The following is a 23470-nucleotide window of genomic DNA, read 5'->3' on the forward strand; positions in this document are numbered from 1 at the left end:
ATACATAATCATGTTTTATTTGTTTGCATAGAGGAAAATGGAAATGTTAATAAAATCAGTTACTTAGGGGAAATATAGCTGTAAACAGGAGTGAAAGCGATGATATTAAAGTGGGAAGGGGGGGCTGGAGAGATGGCTCAGAGGTTAAGAGCATTGCCTGCTCTTTCAAAGGTCCTGAGTTCCCAGCAACCACATGGTGGCTCACAACCATCTATAACGGGATCTGGTGCCCTCTTCTGGCCTGCAGGCATACACACAGACAGAACATTGCATACATACATACATATATAAATAAATATTTAAAAAAAATAAAATAAAGTGGGAAGGGGCGGGCATTGAGACAGGCTTCCTCTTTGTAGCCCTGATTGTCCTGGAATTCACTCTGTCGACCAGGCTGGCCTCAAATTCAGAGATCCACCTACTTCTGCCTCCCAAGTGCTGGGATTAAAGGTCTATGCCACCACGTCCAGCCATATTAAATTTTTAATGCCTATAAATGTTCTACCTAAGCCAGAAATATCTATAATCTCAGTCGCTCAAGAGGCCAGAGTAGGAGGATCCTGAGTTCTAGAGCAGCATGGACAATGTTGTGAGATGAGGAGATGCCACCTACAAAGCCACAGAAACAAAACCAGTCTTCAGCAGGTGAGGATGCCACCAAACCTAAGGACCTCGGCTCCGTCCTAGAGACCCGCACGGCGGAAGGGGAATTTACTGCAGGTTGTCCTTGGACGTGTGTGCCAGTGCATCTGTGTGCACACACAATCAGTGTTTAAAATAAATGTGCTTCTAAGGAGAAGGGAAGAATAAGCACAGTTAGAAGATCTTTAACTAAGTCTCAAATAGAGTTCTGTTTTCCAGTAGCCCGAGCCTGTGATTCCCTGCTTTGCTGTAGAACCTGATCAGTTCTTCGCTCATAGTAAATGAGCTGATGTAAGCACATGAGTGACCGCAGTCATTCTTAAAAATGTAGGAATCACGTGTTTCCTGCCCGTGGTTAAATACCTTCCACATTGTTCCCTGTTAGCGGTTAAATGCTTTCCACGTTGCTGTTTCTTCTTCTAAACCCAAGTGGTGGGGGATGGGATCGGTGTTTGTGGTTGTGGCATTGCCTCCTTTTCCCTTCAGAAACGAGACAAAGATCAACTATACACCATTAGCAAGATGAGCTGTTGAATTGTGCGTTGATTCTGAAGTTAGAATTATCCAGGTCTCACCTCCCCAACATTTAGAGCGCTTGGTGGCAGATGAGTAGGGATGACAGCAGGCTGTGTCTCAGACAGGCGCACCGGGCACACCGGGCACACTGGCTCAGTTTGTCAGCTGTGCTCAGGTTTCCAATAAAGTGATGTTTCCCAAGGACACTTTTTGTCTGATTGTTTTGGGACTTGGGAATTTGGGGTTTGGGTTTTTTGAGACAGTGTCTCAGGTAGCACAGACTGGCCAGCCTTGAACTCCTGCCTCTACCCTGACATGCTAGTAATGCGTAGACATGTATGTCTCCTAATCCTTCTTGGTTAGAAGTGACCGACTTTTAAGTGGGGTAGGGTTTGGAACTTCTTGTTTTTGTTGGGTATATTCGAGAAAGAGAAACAATTCGGGCCTCCCATTTCCAAAAGAATTCACTTACAAAAGTGTATGCTTCTTACCAGGGCGCTGCACCATGCCTGCTCTCTAAGTGGCTGGTGTCTGCGAGCGCCTCGGCTCCACGTTTCACAGCTGCTGCTAGCCTTGAACATCTCCCAAGTGGGCTTTCCAGGTTTTGTGATTTGTGTTGTAGTTAAGTGGTCAGTGTGGGAGCTGAATGGATCTGCAGTGAGCCAGAGTGTCTCGGTGCCGTGGTGGGGCTGGTGGCGGGGTGGGGGGCCGTGACACTGCTGTCTCTCGGGTTGGTTTCTCTGATGAAGATTTCAGAGTGGAGTCTCATCAGCTTTCCTCCTTATAAGTTTTCCCGGGTCTTGCTGTGACTTGGCATGTTGACATCTCATGCTGACAGTGCGTTCCTGTGGTGATTCATGTGCTTGTCATGTGTGACCGAAAAGGCACTTGGTAATGAGGGTGATTTTTAAATAATTCTTAACTTAAAAAACTTTCTGATTTTCTGTCCAATTAAACTTAAAATCCTGGGGCTGGAGAGATGGTTCAGTGGTTAAAGGGCACTGGCTGTGCTTCCAGAGGTCCTGAGTTCACTTCCCAGCAACCTCATGGTGGCTCACAACCACCTGTAATGAGGTCTGATGCCCCCCTCTGTCATGCAGGCCCACATGCAGACAAAGCCCACAAAATCCTGATTTTTTTTTCCTCTTTTTGTGAAACTGAACTGTGAGCCCTGTGCCCTAAATGTGCTATGAAAGTACTCTACCAATGAATTTTGCCCCCAGCCTTTCTTCCTTAATAAGCTAAGAATATTACTGCTTGCAGTTTCTTTTTTAAAGAATTTAAATTTTGTAACTGGAGAGATGGCTCTGGGATTAAAAGCAATAGCTTGTCTTCTAGAGGACTTGGGTTCAATTCCCAGCACCCACATGGCAGCTCACCGCTGTCTGTGACTCCCACCCTCGCAGAGGCATATATGCAGGCAAAACACCAATGTGCATAAAATACAAATAAATTATTTTAAAAAATAAAAATTAATTGTATTTTTAAATGTATAAATTTCATTAAAATATTTAAGTAAATGAGATCAGAATTTTGTAATATGTTTAAGACTTCAGATCCATAATTTTACCTAAAAGTTAGTTTTCCACGATATTCTATTCAGGAAAACTGTTTTGTGAATATAATGGTGAATATTTCACTTGGCTCTACATTGGCCTAGAGTCCAAGGCTTTCCGCTCCCTGGATAACTTTCTGTCTGCACTTGACCCTGTTTTGTCACTAGTTCAGTGAACTCAACTTCCCTTAGCACCTGCCTGCACCCCCAGCTCACAGCTTCTCCTGAAGGGACAGAACTCACTCTGAGCATGAGGTCAGGAATGGAGTAAGGAGGAGAGGGATCTTCGCTGTGTTTCCTGGCTCGTTTGTGGGCCTTTCTGCTGCAGTCTCTCGGGACCTCTGTGTATTCCCGTGCTCTCAAGCCTGTGTTGTTGACTCCTCTGGCAGGTTGCTGCGAACTCTCCCAGACTTCCAGCTTCCTTTCTGCAGAGCTTGCCCGTCCCTCCCGCCATGGCCACAGCCGTTCTTCTGTGGAAGCACCTACTGTAGTCACTGCTGCTGGTTCTCTTGCCCTCCCAGAAGCCCTCCGTGGATGAAGCTGTAGTCTGTGGACGCGGGTCTGGGAGCAGTCTGTACCAAAGGACACTGGCTAGCAAGGATTTGTGTATTATGTTTCTATGTATGTAATCTGCAACTTTGATGTTTCAGAGTGTTCACCACTCTAGAGGCAGTGGAGCCTGGGAGAGTGAAGCCGATAAACCAGGTGAACTGAAGTCTCGTTCAATCGCAGACTATTTAGAGCATCTGACAATTTATACTCTGAGGGTTAAGAGTCGTAAAGGCAAGCCACAGTTGGTGGATAAGCCACATGGCAGAAACATGTTCCTTAAGCACGGCACATAAACAGTTGTGATGCAGCTTCATCTGACGGGAACCCATTCCTAGCGCTACACCTCGCAGCAGCACAGCAGCGGAATCCAGGAGCAACCCTGCGTCTTTGAAGAAATGAGATCACAGACTCTTGTCTTGGTTTTGGAGTTTTCTTACAAGCACTCACTCAGAAATCTCCTCACGCATTCCATTCTTGGTCTGTGTTAGGGCAAGAGAGGTTTAGTGACTGGCCTGAAGTCTCAGAGCTAAACTAGAATTCAGACCTTTTAGTGGGTTCAGAGCCTGCTTTTAGTTAAGTACAATGTTACAGAGCTGCTCAGGTACAGCTCCTAAAAGAAAAGTGAGAGACAGAATCTGTGTGATCATACGTAACCAGAGAGCAGTGGGGGGGGGGGGGGAATCTGTGTGATCACACCTAACCAGAGCAGTGGGGGGGGACAGAATCTGTGTGATCACACCTAAACAGAGCAGTGGGGGGGGGCAGAATCTGTGTGATCACACCTAAACAGAGCAGTGGGGGGGGATCTGTGTGATCACACCTAAACAGAGCAGTGGGGGGGACAGAATCTGTGTGATCACACCTAAACAGAACAGTGGGGGGGAGACAGAATCTGTGTGATCACACCTAAACAGAGCAGTGGGGGGGGGATCTGTGTGATCACACCTAAACAGAACAGTGGGGGGGGGGACAGAATCTGTGTGATCACACCTAAGCAGAGAGCAGTGTGAGGGGACAGAATCTGTGTGATCACACCTAAACAGAGAGCAGTGGGGGACAGAATCTGTGTGATCACACCTAAACAGAGCAGTGGGGGGGGGGACAGAATCTGTGTGATCACACCTAAACAGAGCAGTGGGGGGGGGGGACAGAATCTGTGTGATCACACCTAAACAGAGCAGTGGAGGGGGACAGAATCTGTGTGATCACACCTAAACAGAGCAGTGGGGGGGGGGGACAGAATCTGTGTGATCACACCTAAACAGAGAGCAGTCAGTGGGAGGGCCAGAATCTGTGTGATCACACCTAACCAGAGAGCAGTTGGAAGGGAGGGACTGAGGGAGGGCACTCACAGTGCAAGTCAGGGTATAAGAGGCTGTAGACATTCTCACCTGAAGAGAGGAAAGCTCTGTTCTGCCCTGCGCAGGCCCAAAACAGCTTTATTCATCCACCAATAAAAGCAGCACATGTACAGGAGGCCCTCCCACACCAGATTTTGAAATAGTGAGGTGTGGAGAAAGAAGTTAATTCTTGGTGTCCTAGTAGTTGGGACCTCTTTCAGGATGGCCTGCTGCACCCTCTCTGTGTGTTCAGCTCAGGACGTGGGTATACTTAATGTAGTCCTATTCCCTAGACTCATTGGGAGAGCCAGCAATTACCTTGAAGTGCCTCACAATATGACTGTATTTATTAAGATTAATAACTTATCTTAACTGGGTGATACCTATTGTTAGACTAATTCTCTGAATGAGAAGGGGTGTGTAGGGCTGGAGGCATAAATCATAGCTGAACACAGCCTTGCTGTCTGCAGGGCAGTGCCCACCTGCAGGACTTCAGTAACCTCCTGCTTCGTAGGCGGAGGAAGGTGTCCACTTGGCTTCATCTCTGAGCATGCTCCTTGAGAAAGCCGCTTCGGCTCTGCCTCAGGAGTCGCTGTTGGTGGTTGTTTTGTCTTTGGACAACTGAAGCATTGTGTGGTGTGTGTAGGCCACTGGGCAGCCGGTGCTGTGCCGGCTCTGTGTAGATCGGATCTGGTTTGTTCCCTGGTGGATCTTCACGAAAGGTCTTTGTAATCGAGCACACAGTGATTTAGTGTGTTTCATTTTAAATTGCTTTCTTTCTGATGTTGCGTTTTAAAAGTTTGTCAGATTTGTCAGCTCACTTTTGCCTGTAGTAGTTATCCTCTCTGTTCTTGTTCTAAGACTCTACTTTTGCTGTCTTATTTATCGTTTTAACCACTAAACTTTTCTAAACATAGTAGTTCGGGAAATTTTTTCTCTGTTTTATATATACAGAAAAACTTCTGGACGCTTACTGTTGGGGTAGTAGTAGTTTAGGGCCCGAGTGGCTTGCTTCATGCACAGGCTGTGGGATCCATCCCTAGCAGTACGCACACACACAGAGACACACATACAAATGTACACACATGCACAGATACATACACATGCACATGCAGGTACAATATTGTATTATCCTTATAGTTTTAGAAACTTATCCTTTATGCTAGATCCTTGCCCCAGTTTCACTGCTCCTCTAGCGTGTTCTGCCTCCAGTGTTTGTTTCAAAATCTTGCTTATAGGTTTTCTGAAATACTTATTGTCGTGTGGGTGCTAGCTGGCTGCACTAGGTGAAAGAGCCTGCAGCCGTCCAGGAGTGTGGGATTTCCAAGTTCCACACACTCCAGTCTGTCTTCAGGAGGTCTAGCCTTAGGCATTTCTTTACTTTATAAGCTGAGATGTTTTTGTTTTGTTTTTCTTTCTTTTTCTTTTCTTTGAAAGATTCTTCAAGGGGCTGGTGACATGGCCCAGTGGTAGAGGACTTGCCTCAAAACCCGTAAGACCCTGGTTCAATCCCCAGTGTTAATCCCCCCCACAAGAAACAGGTTAAGTAAAGAAATACAAAATTTATTTAATAAATTTAATTAATTCAGGGCTGGAGAGATGGCTCAGAGGTTAAGAACATTGCCTGCTCTTCCAAAGGTCCTGAGTTCAATTCCCAGCAACCACATGGTGGCTCACAGCCATCTGTAATGGGGTCTGGTGCCCTCTTCTGGCCTGCGGGTATACACACAGACAGAATATTGTATACATAATAAATAAATATTTTTTAAAAAATTTAATTAATTCAATATTTTATAAAATAATACTTCTGTGTAGTATTGTAATTTGTTGTATGCAATCATTACAAGGCCAGCATTGATGTGAGATTTCCCTCAGTATGCTGTGATTACCATTGATTAATAAAGAAAACTGCTTTGGACCTATAGCAGGGCAGAACTTAGTTAGGCATGGAAAGCTAGGCTGGGAGAAAGAAGGGCGGAGTCAGAGAAACCATGGTGCCCTGCTGGAGACAGACACCAAAACTTTAGCTGGTAAACCACAGCCATGTGGTGATACACAGATTAAAGAAATGGGTTAAATTAATATGTAAGAGTTAGCCAATAAGAAGCTAGAGCTAATAGGCCAAGCAGTTATTTAATTAATACGGTTTCTGTGGGATTATTTTGGTTGTGGGCAGCGGGAACCAACAAGCAGCCTCTCCTCCTACTCAGCATCCCATGTGCACACCATCTCTTAGTATCTGCTTGAACCAGAGTGTTTTGGGTATCAGATTCTCTTATATTTTAGAATATTACACAGACACACACACATGCACACAGAGATAAATGAGTCGCTGTGGTGAAAGAGCCCAGCTCTAAACATAGAATTTACTTCAGTTTCATATATGCCTTTATACATGTAGCCCGGAGGTGATTTCATTTACCGCTTTTCAGTGGTCCTGCATTTGAATCATGCATGAGGTTCCGCGTGGGACTTTCCACTGGTGTCATAATAAGCACTTAAAACATGGATTTTGCAGTATTTGAGATTTCCTTTTTTCAAATTGAGATGTTCAGCCTGCAATAAAGTTTTTAAAAGTTATTTTAAAATTGTTGAGCGACTGCTTTTCTAATACTACTTAATTGCTATTTTTACTTGATAATGGGTTTTCTTTATGTGTGCGGGGTGGGGGAGGGGAGTGCTGAGCATGCGTACATGCATGCAGAGGTCTAAGGAAGACCTCAGGTACCCTGCTGTGTGCTCTCTACCTTATTCCTTTAAGACAAGGTCTCTCTCCCCCTACAGGATTGGGTTACAGGTGCTAAGGTTTTGAACACTTATCTTCATGTTTGCCCAGCAAGTACTCCTCCCGCTGAGCGATCTTCACAGCCCAGCATCTCTTTATTTAATAACCAAAGTCCTCTGTAAGGTACCAGTCCCTGCAGTGCTGAGTCCATCATATGAACGAATGCGCACCATAGTGCGGATAGCTAACGAAGCAAAACAGCAAGCCATCCTGGTTCTAAATCAGTAAATGTGTTGAGCTTTGACTTTGATTCACTAATTTTTGAGTGGATAAATGAGTTAATGTTTTTATTTAAATTTATGTCTGGATTTTAGAACACTATTTCCAGAACTAAACATGTGTCTAATTATAATACTCTGTGTTGGCAGGAAAAGCTGACCTGGCTTGGCATACGCAGAAATTAAAACTGTGCTAGAGAGGAACAGTGTGTGGTGCTTTATTTACGTTTGGGAGGTGTTTGCAGCTTCAAAGCTTTGCACTGTTGTGGGCTGTCTCAGCAGGGAGGCTGAGACTCCTTTTTGAGGCTGCTTTTGCGGCTGTGGATATCACATTGCTTTGTTGTGAAAACACAAGGAGACCCTAAGTGCACCTTCCTGTGGCTGCACGGATTCAGTTTCACTGTGGGACAGAAGGTGTTTTAGGCACAACAGATGCCCCAGTCAGAGCTTGTGAGCTGCCATCTCTTCTCCAGCATCGGCCTGTGTCCCGTGTGTCGCCTCCCCCAAGGCTAGGGAAAGAAGCTGACTTACAGGACACTTGTGGCTTTGTTGGAAGTCTGTAGGTGTGGCTCCCTTTCCCTGGTACCGTGGGTGCCGCTCTCTGCAGGTTCAGCACATGAATTAAATTCCATGTTCTTCCTCTCTTCTCTTTCTCTGAAAAGTATTAGGAGTTAAATTTTAAGTCAAGAAATACTTGTGGTCCAAACAACAGTGGAGTGCTCAGTTAAAGAAACTGAACTTTCACAGTCAAATTACATCCGCCCGTTATTGCTATGTAACTCAATTCAAAATAGAAACGCAAAAGCATAGGCCAAGCAGTGCTTTCCACAGCACAGCAAGGTGGAGAGTTACTCTGAGCCCTGGTCACTGGTGAGACAGCCCTAGGAAGAGGGGGCTGCACTGTGTAAAGTGTGTGGGTGGAGTCCAGCAGCCTGCATTTCTCCCTTCCAGTTTCTTCATAGAACACAGGGTTTCCACAACTCATGCATGTTGTGTGTAATCGTTTCTTTCTGTTGAATATTACTCCTTTTTATGGGAATACCCCAATTCATCTCATTAAGGTTGGTTGATTGAGTTGTTTTTACTTTGCAGCCATCACAAGTGAAACAACCCCTGACTTTAATTCTAGCCCAGCCTGGCCCTGAGCGCCCGCGTGCACCTAGGTTTTTATTCCCTCATGTAAATACCTAGGAGCGGATTAGCTGGATTACAGGTTGATCGTGTGTTTAACTGTTGAGAAGTTGATAAACGTCTCTGCTTCACAGACGTAGAGTGGAGAAGTTTTGTCACCTTGCACCAGTGGTGGGGTCACAGTGTGGGACTAATGTAGATTTTCCTAGTAACAGGATATAGGGCATTTTTCATGAGCTTATGTAGCCTCTTGTATTCCTTGGTAAAATATCTATTCAATCTTTTGCCTATTGAATGTGGGGTTGTTAAATCTCACTGAATTCTTTCTATGTTCTGTAATTAAGCTCTTTACGTGTTTACCTTTCGTCTTCATAAAAGGGATAGGTGTGTCTGTGTGTGTGTGTGTGTCTGTGTGTGTGTGTGTCTGTGTGTGTCTGTGTATGTGTGGGGTGTCTATGTGTGTGTGTGTGTGTGTGTGTGTGTGTGTGTGTGTATGTGTGGGGTGTCTGTGTGTGTGTGTCTGTGTCTGTGCATGTGTGTGTGGGGTGGGTGTGTGTGTGTGTATGTGTGTGCGCACACGTCTTTGTGTGTGTGTATGTTCCTGGGCATCAGATCCAGACACCACACGTGCTAGAAGCTGTCAGCCATGGTGGTGGTAGAGTGGGCTGAGAGCGGACCAGGTTAGTCAGGACAGATAGCAGATACCGCTGTCATATCACATTGGAAATTTTGCATTATCTTTCTGCACTCAGTATCATAGTTTAGGTATTTTTACATCATTAAAATTATTGGATTCAGTTTGGGTGGATATTGCACTGGATGTGTAAATCAGAATGAATTATATAAACAAAACCTCAGGAAACAACATAATTCATAGATCCTTATGACAACTAAGGTATTTCATCCAGAAAGATTGATAGGTGTAGTGTTCCTTGGTTAAATGTACTCATGGAGTCTGGGGAGCCTTAGTGGCTAGGAGCATGTGCTGCTCCTCCAGAAGACTGGAGTTGGGGTAACCCCAGTACCAGGGGATCTGGAGTCCTCCTGTGTCCCACCCAACCCTGGGGTATCCATGTGGCACTTGCATGTTAAAAATAAATCTGAAAACAGTTTGGATGTGTTCTTGGTGTCACTACCACGAGTAAGTAGTTGGACGTATATGGAGAGTTATACGAAGTTTAAATAAACTGACTTTCTGGGAAGCATTTGCTACTATTTGATTTCTTAAAAAACTATAGCATTTTAAAATATTCAGCCTACCCAGATTTATATAAAACTTAGTCTTTTGTTTTGTATTGTTTCTGTTGTTTGAGACAGAGTTTCTCTGTGTAGCAGCTCTAAACTGTCCTGGGACTTGCTCTGTAGACTAGGCAGGCATTGAACTCACAATGATCCCCCTGCCTCTGCCTCCTGACGACTGGGATAGAGGTCTGCACCACCACCACCACCCAAACTTAGTCTTAATGTTGCCCATACCTGGAGTTGGTATTGTACTATAGTATGGTCATTGTTTACAGTGTTTCCCCTTCTGTATCTCACATAGGTTTAAATATGCTGAGCCCCAGAGGGAATATGATGGTGTTTTTAGTTAATAGTCTCAATAATGTTGTTTGGAAATTATTAATGGGGCTCAGTATTAGCTTCTTGGTAGAGCACTCCGCTAACCAAGTGCAGGTCCCAGGAGTCTATCCTCAGCAATGCAAAAACAAAATTCCCTAAGCTGACCTGCCCCTTTAAGTAACAAAAAAAAGTCACCAAGAGCTTGGTGACCTCATATACTTGGTGTTTGTGGATGTTTCCGTTATTAGAATAGCTTCTTAGGTGACTTTTGAATGGTAAGTCTCACTGCGTGGTCTGCTGCCGTGTTCTAATGCTTGGCTGTCGCCCCACCCTGTCCACAGGTGAAGGTGTTGCGGAATCAGCTGGTCCTTTTCCACAGTGCTGTCGCTGCCTACTTTGCGGGGAATCAGAAGCAGCTCGAACTGACCCTTAAGCAGTTCCACGTCAAGTTGAAAACCCCTGGAGTGGACGCCCCGTCCTGGCTTGAAGAGCAGTAAACTCACCCGGAAAGGAGCGAGCAGGGTGTTGTTAAACAACTAATAAACCTAGTCAGAATTAAGTAGTGTTGGGGACGCGGTGAGGGAACACCATTGCAGTGACTCTTGCACAGATAGCTTTTATTTTTCCCTTTTCATACCCTAACAATTGAGCTGTTAAATCTGAACAGAAGGTAGGTGATTTTTATGTAAACATGATTACATAATTTCTATAATTCTAAACACAATAATTTTCCTTTTTGAGAAATCCTTTTTGTATTGTAAAGGTTGGTGGCTATTTCTATAATTTGAAATATTTAATATAGATTTGCACTGATAAGATAAAAATTCAAGGCTTTTGGTCCTAGAAACAAGGACCAGCTATAATTTTTCAAAGGAAGTTTACATGATTTGTATCAATGTCAGATATTTTATATATGAATATATCCAACATCTTTAAGAAGTTCATGTTTGTGTATTAAAGAAAGAAAGCTATTTTGCAGAGTAAGTTATATGGCGTCCTGCAGTGTCCGCAGAAGGGACCGCTCGAATGAAAGATTGATTGGCTCATAGGTTGTGATAGATACCTTTTAAAAATTAATCTGTACCACTGTAACTTTGGTTAGATATTTTTAAAGACCTGGAATCACACTGTCATAATTTCTATGACGTGTTTTAACTTATGAATTTGACAGTTATGTCAGTAATTTTGATTTATAATGAAACCTGCTTAAGGGAGGTGGATTTTTTTATTTTGTTTTCTATATGTGGACATAGGAATGGAAACTCTTAGTGGTTTCTAGAGTAGTGATTTGTAAATTAGAAAGCTAGTTTGGGGGTAAATTCCGTTTTGATAGGAGAGAATTTCCAGACCATGTTCCTTGACTTCCATGTGTGACTACCAGTTAAGCCTTAAATCACAGATACGTGCCTTCTCAGACGCAGTAATCTTGTCCGGCCATTGTGCAGAAACCGTGGAGAAACCCTCCAGAGAGCATGTGATTGTCTGTTCTCCAAAGACAAGCACAGTAGGTGCTGGGGTTCTTGGTCCTCATGGAACCACACTTGAGGTGTGGTTGGTGAAACCGACTTTGGAATCTTTGGTTGGGTTTCTCTTCACTCCTTCTTCAGAATGGGACTAGTGGGGAGTTTTTCCCGCCTGGGTAGTGCAGAGGCCGTAGGAAGGGAGGCCAGCACTGTCAGTCCTACGTACGCAGTCGGCCTGTCCACTGTGGGGGTTTCCTCAGTGAGGTAATCTTGTTTAAATGTAAAGTTCCTTTGATTTTGTCATACATATAAATGAGTATTTGGAGAGCTATCACTTTATCTGTTCATTTCTATTGTGTTGAAATGAAGTACTTAAAATGACTGTTATATGTGAGCTTTGTAGCCTGTACAATGTGTTATACGTGTCCAGATGCCTTTTCGCTGGCTTTTTTATTAATGTCTGTTTGGAGTGCTTAATACAGTATAATGTGATTGTAAGTCATGAACCTATTTTAAATCATTCCCTCCTGTATATTTGTACTCTGAAAGAGCCTTATTTTATTCTTCAAGCAGAGTAGCTACTTGTGATGGTTATTCACACTCCCCAGAGCGTGCCTCTGGTGTGAATTTTGTATTCTTATTAAAGTTTCTGCTGCATTATCTTATTACCCTGATCTCATAAATTTTAAATAGAAGTAACTATTTGGAGCTTCAGAGAATATACCTTTTCTTTCCTGATCTTCAAAGAGAAATGGTGCTTCTTTTACCTAATTTGTCGTGGTCTATAAATCCTTCTTCTCAGTCTGCATGTCTCTGGAGCTGAACATGTCCAGTCTCACCACAGTTTCAACAACTGTAGCAAAATTAGACTGATGGATTAATGATTTTTTTTTCAGGAAAGCTAAAAATAACAGTGATTTCTGAGTAGTGGGCACGTGTGCAAAAGAAGTAAGTGTAGCCTAGGACCTGTTTCTAGAAGAGAACACAGGCCCTCGGAATGCATACACACTTTAAAGATGGTTCTGTTTGGCTGGTTCACTTTCCAGAGTGAATGTGCCCACTTCCGCCCCTGGGAGCACATGTGGGAACTGAGCACATGTGGAATCGAGCACACGTGGAACCAAGCATGTTTTCTAAGCAGCATGTAGAAAGCGAAGTGATCTGGAATCAGCGGGAGTCACTTTGCGGGTGTTACAGTTGGAAAGGGAGCTGCTGTCTAGAAAACAGATTGAGGAGTTTCGGTGCATGGTTCCTCGGGACAGTGAGGGATGGCTTTTCTCACATTCAAATGGAAATATTCAAGGAAAACATGCACTGAAGGAAATGGTTTGCCAAACTCTGCTGCAAGCTAGCTAGCCAACGAGCTTCTGCTCTATTCTTTTGTCTCCGCTTCCCGTCTCAGGCTGAGTGCCAAGGTTGCCGGTGCACGTTGTCCTGGGCCTGTGCAGCCGGTGCTTCGCCACTGTGCCACCTTCCAGCCCCTGTTCTCTTAAACAGAATCTAAGACGGACCTCAAACCTGCAGAAGCAATGTGGCTAAGATCTGTGAGGTTCCGTTCCCCCCTCATGGGAAAACCATATTGTGCAGCTGTCTGTCCTTCCTCCCTCCCTCTCTTCGTTCCTTCCTTTTGTAACAAAACTAACATTTATTCATGGCAAGAATTCCATCCAATTTCTTACTGAAGCCTCTTCGCCTTTCCTCCGTCATCGTGCGCTGTCTGCCCCCCTCACCTTCTCGCCATGTCTTCTCACAAGGCTTTAAGAATCAAGCAATTCTTGGCCAAGAAACAAAAGCAAAATCGTCCTATTCCTCAGTGGATTCGGATGAAAACTGGCAACAAAATAAGGTACAACTCCAAGAGAAGACACTGGAGAAAAACGAAGCTGGGTCTGTAAGGAGTCAACAATGGCGAGACAGTCTACGCTGAATCGTGGTCCTGGATGAGTGATAAGATGGAGTTCAACATTTTCAACATGATCATGTTTAAGTTGGGAGTGGGTTCTCCAGTAATAAAATGTAGAGCCTTTCAAAAAAAAAAATTCTTACTGAAAATCTGCAGATGAATTTATAATAATGTCAGATTTAGAGCTTTATTTTTACATTGTACATAATAAAAGATGTGTGTCTTTAGCAGTGCTGTTCTGCATCAGCGCAAGTCGGTGTATACGGTGCAGTACTGTCAAGAAAAAGAAATAAAGGCCACACTGAGAGCAAATGAAGAAGTAAAACATTATCTGCTCCAGACGCACCATTGTCTGCCTAGGGAATCCCACAGAAAGCCCCAGACCCTCCTGAGCCAGATAAGGAGCTCTGCTGTCCTGCAGGGTACCGTGTTCTCCATCTCATACGTTCATTTCACATTAGTTCAGAAGTTGCCCAAGGCATTCCTAACCACTGTTAGAATGTTATGGGAGAGGTTATTAAACAGAAAACGCCAACAACTTTCACTAAATTCTCTGTTCTCACTTGAAGGTTTCCTGCTCCGCAGGTTTTCTTGAACAAATTGTTCTTCGTGATGAACTGTCAGGTGGTCCTCCCAGATGTCCCAGAAGCCAAGGCGGCTCGTCGGGGTTACGTGCAATCAGGAAGAGTTCTGTTACCCTGCCGATAGCCTGGATATGGAAAGAGGCGGCTGGCCACGCAGGGAGAGGAAATTAGGCCCAGTCCGAGAGTCCTAACACCATTGCTGTCAGAGCCGGGAAGTGGGGTGACAGATGGGACGCTGTCCACAGAAACTACAAGCACCTCAAATTTCTAGTTGGCCCCAAACATGCTTTTCAGGAAACAGTCTTCTGTTAAAGACTTGAGCTTAAACTCATTCAAACGACCTTTCTACAGCTGTGGTTCAGCCAGGAATTATTGAGTCACAAGAAAGGTCTAAAAAGAGTTAGATACCATTTAGGGGTCTGCGAAGATGCTGTCAGTAAAGCACTCTGTGCACGCATGAGGTCCCGGGTTCAAATCCTCAGCTCCCACATACAAGCCTGGCATGTAGCCGTGTGTCTGTAACATCAGTGCTGGGGGAATGGAGACAGGGAGGTCACAGGAGCTTGCTGGTCTAGGTGACTTAGTGAGTTCCAGGTTCAGGAAAAGAACCTCTCAAAGGCTTATGTGGGGATTTACCAAGGAAGACGTCAGACATCCATGTCTACCACACTCACACACACACACACACACACACACACACAGAGTTCAGAACTAATTTGCTGCTTTTAAGGCTGACTTTCTGTGGCAGACTTACAGCTCCACTTCTGTCATGGTGTGCACACGTGCTTTTATAAATCATGTCAGAGTGAAATGTGGGCCTAGACAGTGTAGACAGAAACAGACATGTAAGCCCTGTCATGTTCTCTTGGAGCTCTGGTGTCTGAAGTGGCCACCGAAGGAACTAAAGGCTCACTGTGGGGGCAAAAACCAAAAAAAGAAAAAGCCAAACAAAAGCCTCTTCACTTGTTTCGTGTAGGGTCAGCATGCAGTGAGATAGGGAAAGGGGCAAATGGTCCGGTTGGGCTTCCTAAAAAAAGATCTGAAATAGTGAAGTTTTTGGAATAAGGAATAAAATAAGAGAAATTATATATGCTACTCACTTAAATTTTCTTGTGCATTGACTTATTTTTGTGCATGAACGCATCTGCACCCCAGCATGCGTAGAAGGCAGCGGACAGCTTGCAGGAGCCAGTTCCACCTTCCATCATGTGGTTCCCAGGGATCCAACTCAAGCCACTAGGCTTGGCAGCAAATGCTCTCACCTGCCGAGCCCTCTAGACGGCTCACTTCTCCACATTCATCCTCCCTCTAATGACTTCTGACTCTACGTTAGGAAGCTCCCTATGAAAAAAGTACCTAGAGCTTGGGACGGGTAATTATTACTTTCCTGGAGCAATATGTACTTACTACGGCTAGACACTGACCTCCTGAGGATGGCGTGCATACACGCAGTTTTGTTTACCTTGTGGTTGGTTTGCAGTCCACAGTTTGAAAAAGACAAACAGCTGAATAAAATGGGAGAAGAGCTGAAGACGTCAAGTGTGTTTGGAGCTGGGAGAGGTTTCGCATTGGGTTTTTAGCTCTGCCGCTGTAGGGGATAATGCTTTAGGAGATGTGTGCCCACCAGGTTTTCTTTGAAAGGACTAGCTGTAGCACGCAGGGGCATAACCATATGTGGGAGAAAGGGGGGGAAAGGTTCCTTTTTTTTTTTTTTTTAAATCTTGGTGTTTTGAGACAGAGTCTCGCTAGGTATCCCTGCCTGGCCTTGAACTCAGGAGATCACCTACACCTGCCTTCTGAGTGCTGGATTGAATGATATGCACACCCATGTGTGGCAGGAAAAAGTTTCTTAAATGTGGCAAAATGCTACTGGAGAGACAGGTAGGATATATATGTACTTTAACAGTACCAGTTAACTTTTCTTAAAATTTTCATCATCATAATTCATTTTTAAATGTCGGTTTGATTTAGAAATGCAGTAGGATTCTTCCAAGTCTTCCTTCTCCCACTGTGGTGGCAATGAGCTTTATTTATTTTTTAATATAGTCCATGAGACTCCTTGCTTCATGCATAAAGATTCTAAAATCCGCACCGCCCACTGCAGCCTGTGAAGAGTGGATCCGACAGCAGCATCACCCAAAGGCACAGAATTCCCTACGCAAGGTATTTCCCCCTCGTTTCTCCTCAGCTCAGCTCTAACCAGCTATTTGAAAGTTCGGGGGAATTAGGCTCAAAACAAAACTAACTTTATTTTAGCTTAATTAGGATGATTCCTTCTGTCTCAGTTTTGTGTTCTTTGCTCGAGAGCAAGCACGTAGTATAGTACTTTTCTACACTAACGTTCTAGTTACTTAAAATTTAGCTATGATAATTTGCTTAAAACTTACTTTCCAACTAAAAGGGTATTTTTTTAAGGTAGCCAGATTTTATCTAATTCACACTAATAAACTAATAAAACAGCCTAACTCTATAAAAATAATCCTACATGTGTGCATTCTCATGGTATCCTCTTCCTCCACCCCATCCACACGCGCACACACACACACACACGCACACACCGGCTAAGCCTGGGAACATGCTCCAGATCCAAATGTCCTAGCTGGCTCCTACTTGTAAGTAGAGCCACAGAAGCCCAGGCAGTGTTTGAGCACAGAGGTCTAACCATGGCAATGGTTACCATAGAACCCGTGCCTGTCACGGGCGCAGTAAGTGGCTGAGCTTAAACAGTCAGGAGTATTTGCTGACCTTCATCCCCTGACCCCACTAACACCCTGATGAGGACTCGAAGATTCCTGAATTGGATGCCAGCCAGCTCTCCTGGGAGGACAGACTCTCATTCATTGTTTAGGTTTCCTGTGCAGGGGGTCTTAAAAAATAAAAATAAAAAACAGTCCAAGGGTCTGGTAGTATAACTTGGTGACGTTGCGTGACTCCAGAACAGGCTCACCACCACCATCACCTAAATGCCTTACCCCCCAAAAGATCAGCTCTCTTCAGGACGTTTAGTTAACACTCTGCTAAGCCAGCTGTAAGATGAGAGAAATGAGTTAGAAATTGCACATGAACACCTAATAATATGACCAAAGAAAGCAAGCCCTGGCGCACTGAGATGCTGCCTGCCCTCACAAGGGGAGGCAGAGGGCAGCATTAGCGCCTCGCAGCGGGCTCTGGTCCTAACTTGCCCCTTTGTCCTCTTAAAACAAAACCACAGTGACATAATAGGAGGCTTTTGTGCTGCGTTGGGGTTTTCAAGACTTCAGAGTCACTAGTAGTGCCCACGAGCAGAGCAGTGAAAGCAGGTCTTTTTGTCCCCTCAACACAAGCCGTTTTAGTCCAGGCCACTTCAGACTTCCTTACTGCTGACCTCCTCGGCGACCCTGGGTTATCCCAGGAAGAACTCTGCCCAGTTGGGTCTTTGAGCTCATTTTTTTACTGTGACTTTCTGCTCAGTGGTAGTGAATTGGGTTCACCCGACTAAGGAAGCATTGATGATGATTAATTTGCTGACATTTCATTACTACAATATTTTCCTCCTAGGTTGTCCTCTTTGCAGTCTCCCACGGGGTTTGTGGAAGCAGTTTAGCACCGAGCTGTGAAGAGCCAGACAGCTGTCTTCCCAAGGGCACACTTGGTCTCCCTTCAATTGAAGTCGGGGGTCCTCTCCTCTCTTGGGTATAACTTTAAAACGGCAGATGGTCCACGTGAAATGCCCTGGTCCTTGGTCCTCTCTGCTATGGTTTTCTTGAATTCCACCTGGGGAAAAAAAAAATGTCTCCATTGCTCTCCTCACGTTCTGTGAGAGAGGAGGGGGGCGGGGGGAGAGAGACAGCACCAGTGTTGTTTCTCGGTCCACCGTGGGCTGCCGGCTTTGGGTCGAGCACCAGCATGTCTTCTGAAGCGTTAACCAGCCTGTGCAAGCCTACATTCATTCAGAACACCATAAAATATTATGATGCCTGCCTGTTGCCTTCATGTTTTTATATCCTGCTTCAAAGAGCCTGCATCTATCAGATGGTTGCCTCCGTGCTGTCGAGGCCCGTGGAAGACAGGAACTGGTGTGAGCATTTGTAGCTTTCCCCGTGGCTTGCCGTGTCAAAACACAGCATCCTCGGTAAAAAGGATTCTTATTCCTGGGCCTCTGGCCTTGAGCAGCTGAAGGCCCTCTGTGTCGTTGGGTGGTCACAGGGAGCAGAAAGAGAAAGATCAGTGTGGAGAACATACTGTTTGTGATCAAATAATAGGGAGGCAGTTAGCTAACCAGATAAGAAGTCTCTGTACTTGTGGATGCTGGGGGGGGGGGGTATTTTGCTATTAGCAGTGTGATCTGTGCACACAGTCCCATCCATGCTGTCCCACTAAACCTTACATCAGTCAATCTTGGAGCACAGTATTCTCTTTGTCGGCTTTCAGGCTTAACACCTCCCCCCCCCCCACAGTCAATCCAATAGATAATGCTTGCAGGGTTGCTCTCTTTTTATCCAGTGTAGTTGTCACCAGCAGATTCCGGCTAGGGAGCTCTCAGGAACAAAGCAGACAGGCACTTCTTCCCAGTGTTTCCAGGTTCTTATCATCAGAGAAGGAACGCAGAAGCAAGACCAGGCAAAAATATTGGTCCATTTATTACAGAGTGTAGGTACACACAAGAGGGAGAGTGGGCTTCTGGGAGAGTCACCCTCTTCCTGGGAATTTAGATAGCTCACTTCAGGGTCAAACTTTAATGGAAGGTTTCTGGCTGTTTTATGGTAGGGTAATCCAGGACTGCCCTGTCTAGCCTTTAGCTGGAGTTTCGCGTTGCGTAGTGTCGGATACATGATAGCACACAACAAGGTATGGAAGTATCATTAGAATAGTGCATAGAGCAGTTAGCGGTTGTCTTGAGCCATGTTGGACCCACTGGCTTGGAACAGTCTTGTGCCTGCTATGTGAGTGGTCACATAATGGTCGGTCGTAGCAGCTGTCTAGAACAGTGACCTGCGGCCATCAGGCAGACTGTATCTTCTCCCTCTGCCCGCCCAGCTTCCTTCGCACTAGGGTCTAGTTGGCAGGTGGAGTGGCGGAATCAGCTGGTCCTTGTAGGTTCCGAGGGAGCTGACGTGAAGAGACTGAGCTGTTTGTGAACTGACCTTCGCTTTCGTCTAGAGGCCAGCCCGAGTGCTGCCATCCTTTAGAAGGAACAGAAACTGACCGGTAGCCACCCAGTTGTTGAAGTATAAATGCAGACACACAGAGATCACCCAGGAAGACCATAGACTCTACAAATGGCTTTCTAGACCTTGAAAACAGTTCTGAAAGATGAGTCCTTTATCACAGCACAATGCAGCAGAATGCAATGCTTTCATGACAGCAGACACATCCAAAAACACCTAGTATTTTTAAATAAAGTCCCTGTTGTTCTCAACAGCTTTGGCTGAAACTGTGTGACTTTTGTTAAAAGTCTAGAATCTAGACTCTAGATGCTAATAAAAACTGTGAGGTGAATCAGAATCCCCTCAGCTCCAACCTCCCTCGATGCCCAATCCCTGCTCCAGCTGTCTGACTTGTCCTGATGCATATGGCAAAGTCCATGAGCCATCGGGCAGTTCTGTAGACCCTGGACTGTGAGCGTGGAGACCCCAGGCCCCCGTTCCCCATGAGCTCCTTTAGGGTAGGTTGAGTTATGCCCAGTAAGCAAACAACGCCTCAGAAACTGATGTTCTTGCAGACGGAAGCCATGGAGCTTAGACAAGAACAAAAGATTAAGTGGGAAACAGCACATCCTCGAGGTGGAGAATGTGGGGTAGAGATGCAGATGTGTGGGCGCCGACCCTTGTCCTCTGCTGTCTTTAGACTCTTCAAAGCTGTACGTGTTTGGGATCCCCAATTTTGGCTAAATAAGAATTCACAGTAGTTTGCGGTTTTCCCGGGAAGAGAAGTTGCTCTGTGTGCTGTCTGTGTGTGCGCGCGCGAATGTGTGTGTGTTGCCATTTCAGCATAAATATAAAACTAATTCCATATTATAGTGTCGAATGTCTCTTATAGGTTTGCTTTCCCTGGATCCACGGCCCTCCGTCTCTTATTAGAAAGACACCCAGAGTAATGGTATCCATCAGTCACCCTACAGGAAGCATGGACTGAAGTGTGCTGGGGGACTAGGGTTTAGAAACTCTGCAGCATTTCAAGAAGATAATAAATGTGACGTTATGACTCTCCTCCGTAGCCTAGGCCTGAGAAAGCATCAGTGGAGTCTGTTGTACAAATGCCTTTTACTCTCTTATCTCGTATACAGTTTGATCGCCACCTCACAGAAATTATGCGCAAAATGGTACATGGAAGAGATTTGGGGATGTGAGGATATGTTTTCCATCACTCTGAGATACTGATTGTCAAGTATTTAGGACTCCCTTTCTTCAGAAGAAAGCCAGTAAGTCAGAAACTAGTTTTAACACCAACAAGCCCAGCTCCCTTTCAGCCTGAGCTTGACCTGGCCCCCGGAACTGTGTAAATATGAGCTAATTACAATGCTGAACGTTTCGTAGGATTTCTCTTTGTTCCCAATGTCAGGCTAAACTTGACCAATAGCATCAGCGACGAACACCCTCTTTACTTGTTCAAGAAAATGGTTACCATTATTTCCCTAAGTCCATTTGAGAAGCGTTAGGATTCTGGTTAGTGCCTAGGCTGCATGGAGCCTTGGGGTCCATTCCAAACACTGCCAAAAGCAAGCTAAAACAAAAGACAGATTATTATGGGCTGGCCTTATTTGTTGTCGTAGCCTAAGTATGATTATTAAACCTGCTTATTAAAAACAGAGACTGAGGGGTTGGGGATTTAGCTCAGTGGTAGAGCGCTTGCCTAGCAAGCGCAAGGCCCTGGGTTCGGTCCTCAGCTTCAGAAAAAAAAAAAAAAAGACAAAAACAGAGACTGACTACAAAAGCATTGTCTCCCAAACCGTTTCACCAAACAAAGTATACCCTTGATTCCCAGGGGCACAAAGAGACTTAAAAAAAAAAAAGTTACTAAATCAATAAGTGATCCTTTCTTCTACCTTAATCTCGCCTACAAAATGTTCACATAGAATTTCCACAGGGACACACACACACACACACACATGTTCTGTTCCTGATCCCTTGGTTTGTTTGGAAACTGCTTATACTCTGAGAGTTACAGCTTCAAATTACTCTATTTGTTCTTCTAACTTCTTGAAAGGGTAAACAGTTTGAAAAGTTAAAACCAGTAGCAAAATAAACCTGCAGGCAAACACTCTAACTTCTTTCTTATCCAGGCCCACTTGCTTGTTTGGGGAGGTGGATAAGAAAAGTGCTGTGCTGTGCTGTGCTGTGTTATACTGTGCTGTGCTGTGCTGTGTTATACTGTGCTGTGCTGTGTTATACTGTGCTGTGCTGTGTTATACTGTGCTGTACTGTGCTGTGTTGTGCTGTGCTGTGCTGTGCTGTGTTATACTGTGCTGTGCTGTGCTGTGTTATACTGTGCTGTGCTGTGTTATACTGTACTGTGCTGTGCTGTGCTGTGCTGTGTTATACTGTGCTGTGCTGTGCTGTGCTGTGTTATACTGTGCTGTGCTGTGCTGTGCTGTGCTGTGTTATACTGTGCTGTGCTGTGCTGTGCTGTGCTGCACCGTGATGTGCTGTGCTGCCATGGCGCATTCTGACTCCATGTTTTCTGCTCCAGGCTGGAACGCTGTCACAGCCAGCAGGTTCTAAACACTGTTCTGGGGGTAAACTAAAACAATAGGAATGGGCAAAGGCTTTCTGAGCACATCCAACCAGTAACAATACTATCACTTTCTCCTTTTTTCTCTTCCTCTGTCCTCATTGTCTCGAACTCTTGCACACTCCTGAGGGGAGAAAATGGGCTCCGTAGGCAGGTAGGGACAAGGGTCCTCAGATATCTGTTACCTCAGTCCTGTGTTGGGTAAGAGTCGTTTTTAATCTCTTGACCCTTATCTCAAACAAAGCACCACTTACTGACAGGAACCTGCACAATAACAAGGGAGACGTTGATATTGCCATGGATATGAACACGAGAAAGCTCTCTCTGTGTAGCACATTGACAAATCGTTACTTAGCGTCTGACACACCAGAATTCTGCCCTCTTAATGACCACAGCCCAGCCAACGTTTCCTAAATTTAAAGACGACTTACTATTTAAAGTCTGTAACCTGCGGAAATAAGATGGCATTTGGTAGTTCTGAAAAGTGTTAGAGCAGGTGGAGCATGGCTCAGTGGCTAGAGACACTTGGCGCCAAGCCTGTGACTCGGTGTCCAATCCCTAGGACCCATGCAGTAGAAGGAGAAAAGCACTGACGTCGTCCTCTTGACCATCAGAGGCACACCGAGGCCTGTGCACCTCCACACCTACAAAATAAACACGAGGAATAACAATGGGGGACCTCACAAGTTGTTTGGATGATTATCAGAATATGGCATTTGCATTTTGCCTTTAAGGTGTTCAAATCAAGTTTGCATTCAGACTGCAGTCACAGTCTGCAGGCTCTATTTGTTGTGAGATTTCCACCCTCCGAGGAAACAGTGTGTCTGTCTTCGAGTCTCTCGCTTATCTGCCAGTCTAACTACAGAACTGGTCATTTGTTCCTTTGGGCGGTTTCGGCTCCTAGGAGGCAGAGCTACTACAATCTGTAATCTGAACAAGTGACCCCATCAGGTGTATCTTTTAAGAAAAATAAGATGAAAAGGTTGAGCTAATGCCAGGTGGCGGCGGCACATGCCTTTAATTCTAGCACTCGGGAGGCAGAGGCAGGCGTTTGTGAGTTCGAGGCCAACCTGGTCTACAGAACTACTTTCAGGACAGTCAGGGCTATTACATAGAGAAACCCTGTCTTGAAAAACCAAGAGAGAGAGAGAGAGAGAGAGAGAGAGAGAGAGGAATAAAAAAAGAGAAGGTTGAGCTAAGCAAACCTCAGTCTGTTTCATAAAAATGGGAGAAGCCATGTGGGAGGAGCAGGGAAAAAGGGGACTTAAGATCAGTTTGTCACTTCAGATGTGTGCCTGAGGGCACCAACTTCAGTGTATCCAAGGACCTGTGGAGTCAGCACACGGGCTAAAACGACTCCTTTAGCAAATAATTCTGCTTTTTAATGATGAGATATGCTTTAGAATATGTGCCGAAATTGAGTCACGCTGATTTGAACATTTTGTTCAGTCAGTGATTCCTAATGACAGATTAAATACAGTCTATTTCTTATGAAGAAAAACAAAACAAAA

General features: G+C 44.9%; 1 protein-coding gene and 1 pseudogene across 3 annotated transcripts in view; both read left to right on the plus strand.

Annotated features, from left to right (window-relative positions):
• Arfip1 (ARF interacting protein 1) overlaps nt 1-12427 on the plus strand; it is a 69130-nt gene extending 56703 nt beyond the window's left edge. For all 3 annotated transcript variants that reach the window (XM_048424522.3, XM_048424521.3, XM_048424523.3), the window contains one exon: nt 10641-12427. In XM_048424522.3, coding sequence (XP_048280479.2) covers nt 10641-10796 — 156 coding nt within the window. In that variant the 3' untranslated portion in view covers nt 10797-12427. The remainder of the gene's footprint in view (nt 1-10640) is intronic.
• A 143-nt stretch (nt 12428-12570) lies between these two features.
• On the plus strand, nt 12571-13977 carry LOC125393874 (large ribosomal subunit protein eL39 pseudogene; annotated as a pseudogene).
• The last annotated feature ends 9493 nt before the right edge of the window (nt 13978-23470 follow it).

This window comes from Myodes glareolus, chromosome 20, assembly GCF_982192425.1.
Source record: "Myodes glareolus chromosome 20, mMyoGla1.1, whole genome shotgun sequence".
Lineage (NCBI taxonomy): Eukaryota > Metazoa > Chordata > Mammalia > Rodentia > Cricetidae > Myodes > Myodes glareolus.